The sequence below is a fragment of the Macadamia integrifolia genome, chromosome 2 (genome assembly GCF_013358625.1).
Source record: "Macadamia integrifolia cultivar HAES 741 chromosome 2, SCU_Mint_v3, whole genome shotgun sequence".
Classification (NCBI taxonomy): Eukaryota; Viridiplantae; Streptophyta; class Magnoliopsida; order Proteales; family Proteaceae; genus Macadamia; species Macadamia integrifolia.
The window spans coordinates 44005530-44010915 of record NC_056558.1 but is presented as its reverse complement, the minus strand read 5'-3'; the positions used below and the strand labels follow the sequence as shown (position 1 = coordinate 44010915).

The 5386-nt window shown below is 39.4% G+C and overlaps 1 protein-coding gene across 1 annotated transcript; it reads right to left on the bottom strand.

Moving 5' to 3' along the window:
* Window positions 1–143: 143 nt before the first annotated feature.
* Window positions 144–4188, bottom strand: LOC122061723 (wall-associated receptor kinase-like 1). Its single transcript, XM_042625161.1, has 3 exons — window positions 3215–4188; window positions 2283–3134; window positions 144–1494 (listed from the first exon to the last, which is right to left on the bottom strand). The coding sequence occupies exons 1-3, from the start codon at window positions 4005–4007 to the stop codon at window positions 398–400; spliced, it is 2742 nt and encodes a 913-aa protein (XP_042481095.1). The 5' UTR covers window positions 4008–4188; the 3' UTR covers window positions 144–397.
* Between the last annotated feature and the right edge of the window lie 1198 nt (window positions 4189–5386).

Below are 5386 nucleotides of genomic sequence, written 5' to 3'. Positions count from 1 at the left end.
CCGATCTAATACCAAGTCTTCAAACCATGTGTCTCTGGAAGATTAGAAATAGATCACTCAAGGCCTTCTAGGCTTAACAGACAATTCGATAGAAATAATAAATGAAAGTTATGAAATCTTTCAATCGATTATTGTGTCGTTGCTTGGAGCAAGCATATCGAAGCCTTTGTGCATTGGGTAACGGTTTTTTTTTTTTAATGAATTGCAAATCAACCACACCACTCACCTGGAAAGGAGAAGAGTGATTCGAAGAAAGAATGCTAAGAATTGTCACTACTACTAGCAATTATGGAACCAGTACTTCCAGAATCATAAGCAGGTCCTGTTGTTATTGAACTATTGGTACTCCCAGAATCGTTTGCATCACCAGGGTAGTGAAATGAATCTTCTTCATAGCTCAAGCATGTCTGTGTTCCTTGGTTGTACTTGAGACCAATGGATGACGTACCTGAAAGCTTCTTAATCCTTCAAGAGCTGCAGCTACCTCTTTCATGGCTGGCCTTTTCTTTCCATTTACTTTCAGACATTTCTTTGCAAGTCTAGAAATTGCTAAAAGCTGATCTATGTTTCCTTCATTTACAACTCTGGTCTCCAGAACTTCAAATAAAAAATTCTCCTTTAGTGCTGATATGAAATGCATAGCTAGACCTTTCTCTTCATGGAAATCATTGAAAAAGACTGCCTTTTGTCCAGTCAGAAGCTCCGCAAGAACTACTCCAAAGCTATAAACATCACTTTTCTCTGTAAATTGGCTTGAATGGAAATACTCTGGGTCCAAGTAGCCAAAGGTCCCCTGCACCAGTGTGGTTAAGTGAGTTCTGTCAATGGGTACTGTCCTTGAAATTCCAAAATCTGCCACTTTGGTTCTATAATTTTCATCCAAGAGAATATTGCTAGACTTGATGTCTCTATGAAAGATTGGATTAGTTGCAGAAGAGTGTAAGTAGGCAACTGCTCCAGCAATTTCTGTAGCAATTCTTAATCGATTTTCCCACGAAAGTGATGACACTTGACCTTCTCCATGGAGATGGTAAGAGAGGGTTCCATTTAAGACAAACTCATAAACAAGTAAGGGTACTTGGGTCTCTAGGCAACAACCTAATAATTTCACTATGTTTCTATGGTTAATTTGTGCAAGAATGACAACTTCATTAATGAATTGGCCAATTTGGCTTTCATCAACTATATTGGACTTTTTAATGGCTACCATTCTCCCATCTGATAGCATCCCTTTGTAAACAGTTCCAGAACCACCATTACCAAGGATTCGACTTCCATTGAAGTTATCCGTTGCCTTTTCTAGTTCTTCAATACAACAGATTTTGATCTTTTCAACACTATGGTCATGAGAAGAGACTTGCTGCTGTAATAGCAAACCACCATTTTTCTTGAAAAATTTTTGCTTTAATTTGATTTTCTGTCTTTTGACATATAGCGAATACAACCAGAGACTGACAGCAGTTAGAATTATCAAAGCCATTGCTATTCCAGTACCTGCAACACCAGTCACAGAATTTCTGTAAACACTACATCCTGCAAGCACTCACAGTAAAGGAGCAGTTAAAAACTTTGACGAAGTCTTTCATGGTTTACTACACATGGTATATCCAGAGGACTGCCTTAGCTTTGATTTAACAATTAATATGCCTTAGGCTCTTAATTAGTGTTGATTGCATCTGGTTCATATTTCACAGTAGATATATATTTATATGATCATATATGCTTCACTGGTAAAATCTAGATCCTAGTTAGGAGAAAAATTTATGGCACTGGTTTGGACTTATAAAAATCATCTCACTAAATAGGTAAGACAGATTAGAATGTAGAAAAACAAGAACCTAAATTGATGCAAGAAACAAATGGAAATCACAAACAATCACAGCCGAGACAAAAAATTACATGGTTCGGCAAGATTGCCCACATCCACATCCATGATGAGATATCTACTTTGCTATCAATAGAGAATAGGATTGCAGATGCTCATCCTCACACCTTTCTTAGATTACAGATAATTTACTTCTCGTCACTACAATTCATAGTGAACATTATATAGGTATAGTTTATCGTTATTTGGGAATAACGATTCAGGCCCTAGGGCCTCCCTTCAGAATCAGCCCACAAACACAAACAATGGAGTACAAGACATCGTACCCCAACACAGATCACCCTAATTTTTATAGAATGCAAGGTTATGTGTGTGTAAGTGTGTTCCTCGTATTAGCACAATCTTCTGATGCCTACAATGGATACTTAAATAAATGTTAAAAATGTAGAATCCATACCTAGAATGACCATCACAACCAGAGGAGTTCCTGCTTTACTTCCTTTGCATCCATCAGGCAAGTATGGATTCCCTTGAAAGCCTTCAGAGCAACTACAGCGGTATCCTGGGCCATTATTAGAGTCAATGCAATAGGTATTCTTGCCACAGGCATATCCCTGCACACTGCTAACTTTGCGAGCTTCTTCACATGTGCTGTTCGCTATCACCCAATCAAATACTACCGGAATCCGGTAGTTAGTAGAATTGAGCGCATTAGAAATACTGGAAAGATCAAACTGATTGTAATCGGAGAAATTTGCATCTGCTAGAAAGGCTACGCCACAGGAATTGGATGCCCCAGACACATCTAAGTTAAAAACCTTCACATCATACAACTGAACATTGCTTGGAACAGTTGTTTTGCAGCAACCATCACCTGAACAAGAAGAAATGATAGAGTTCATGGTAGGCATGGTATTGTTGACACAGACCGACATACACCCATTTGAATTGTTTCCACCATTGAGGCGAGTGAATCCGGCGGAAATATCACATCCAATGGCATTGAAATTGTTGTGGGTAACAGAGAAGGTGAAGGGAAAATCTATGGCTTCTGATAACTCAGTGCTACCACTCTGGCTACAGGTTGAAGCAACAGAAGTATAGACCACACGCACAGCATAATCTGGCAAGAATTCTAGAACTTCCACATCTGGGTATTGCAGGAATGGCACCGAAGGATTAGAATTAGTGTCATTGCATAGGATCTCGAAACTTTTGTCGAAGTAACATTCATTCCCAATACCAAAAGGGTAGGGAATGCTGATGTTCCCACAGTTCTCCTTGCAACCATCCTTTGCCATTGGTGTTTCTGCTACATGAAACTGGCAAGTTAATTAAAATTGAACGCAGAAGAATGAAACTCATTTACAGATTAAGAGGATTGATTACCTGCAGCAGGAAAAAATGATGGAGTTGGAGACACTGGTGGTGGTGGTGTTGAAGGAAGTCCATTTTGCCTCATCGTAGGCTCTGTTTTAAGGGGAATCAAAATGGGTGTAAAGGAATATAAAGCAGTATCAGAGGAAAAATTGTTGGCTCTTGTAATGCTCTGTTCGTCCACACCAAACATCTCACCAATTGAAGAAACAGAATCACCCCAAGTAACCAAGTAAGTCAGCAAGAATCTCACACCACTAGCAGTCTGGTTCATAGTAGTGCAAGCACATCTTAATGGGACTAACAATTGTGATCCCACAGAAAGATTCTGGCTTTCGTACGGATTCTGATTCATCAGAGCTTTGCAAGTGGTGAGGCCCTGGTAAGTGTTGTTGGAAACTCTAAAATATGTGTCGCCAGCTTTCAAGGTGTAGGAGGTATTGTGCTGATAAAATTTTCCAAAACATGAACAATTTACAGGAACTATGATCAAATTGCCTGTGGGGATCCTGTCTATCTCGGAAATGTTGTTGATTTGGGCAATTTGGGAAGCATTGGAAGCCAAGAGATAACTGATACTGAGCGGAGAATCATAAGGATATGTTGATCGGAAGGTGAGATAGGAGCTACAAGATCTTTGAGGCCCATTGCAGAGATACCCAGAGGTTACAGAGTTGTTATTGTAGCAGTCCAATTGGTAGCTGCCAAGGTAACTCTGTTGAGATCCAGAGAGAAGAAACAGGGACAGAAATGATACGACGAGGAGGTAAAGGTGTAAGAAAGATGATGGTGAAGGGAACTCCATGAAATTGGAACTAGAGACTCTGGAGATGGACAAGGGGATCGAATACTCTGTCCATGAAATTCAAACAAGATCTCCTGAACTTGTTTCGAACTATGATTTCAATTGTCAGCCAGTCGGCTATTGACTATGGAGGATGGTCTTTGGATTGCTTAGGGTAGTGGTTGGACTGCCCGAGCCACCGGATGCCTCACATGGTAGCACAGCTGTTGGAGAGGATCTGAAATGGGGAGGAAAACGGAGGGGTAAAGGCAGGGGTAGGGGAGGGATATATGGAAGAGTAGAAACATTTATTTATTTATTTTCATTCCATATTTGACAGAATATATGATGTGCCCCTACAGTCAATTTAGAGGAGGGGAGGGAGTGGTGAAGCTTGGGGAACAATAACTACCACAGAGAGACTGTTTTAAATACTTGGGGTCCATCATTGACAAAGAGGGGGATATTGAAAATGATGTTACCAAGGATTAAAGTATCGGTATCGGTCGCTGTATCGGTCGATCAAAATTAAGATACGTATCGGAGGGTATCGTATCGTATCGGAGATACGCTAAGATACGCTAAAGATATGCACATAAATTGATAGGGAACACATTTTTATACACTTTTGCATAAAAAAACAGTTAAAAAAAGTTATATATAACATGTAGAATGCATAAATACTTAAGTGGAGGGTATCGTATTGATAGACAAATATATTGAGTTGAAAATGTTCAAAATGATGAGGGTATGGCATTGATAGACAAATATATTTTTTTGAGAAAAATCAAAATTTTCCATGGAAGTTGTAGAACACTTGTTTTTACATAACATATAAAAAATCTAAACATTTTTAATCATTGAGCATGAGTAGATCTAAGAAATTTGAAATAAATTGAAACCCTCATTTTCTCTTGAAAAAAGTTTGTAAATCCTTATAAATCCAATGATTTCATGTAACAATGATGCACAAAATGTGATTCTAAGTATGATGAACTAGGGGTGTCAATTCGTGGCCCGAACCGACTAAACCGATCGGGACCGACCGTTTATAGACCGGTCCAGCCCCGACCATTTATTAAACGTGTCGGGCTTGAGCCCGGACCGTTTATTAAACGTGTCGGGCTTGAGCCCTGCCCGTTTATAAACGGTCGGTCTTGGTTTTGCTACTTGGACCGTCGGGCGCCAGACCGAGACCGACCGTTTAACACCCGATCGAGACCGGCCTATTGTGCACTGGCCTAGCCCGACCCTTTAATGATTGTAGAATACCTATTTTACCCCCCAAATTAGAAAGTAAAAAACTAAAAAGTAAAAACATGTTCATATTTTAAATAATGGTTATATTTGGTATCATTTATTAATTTATTGTCATTTTTTTGGGTTTGCATGAGTGGGCC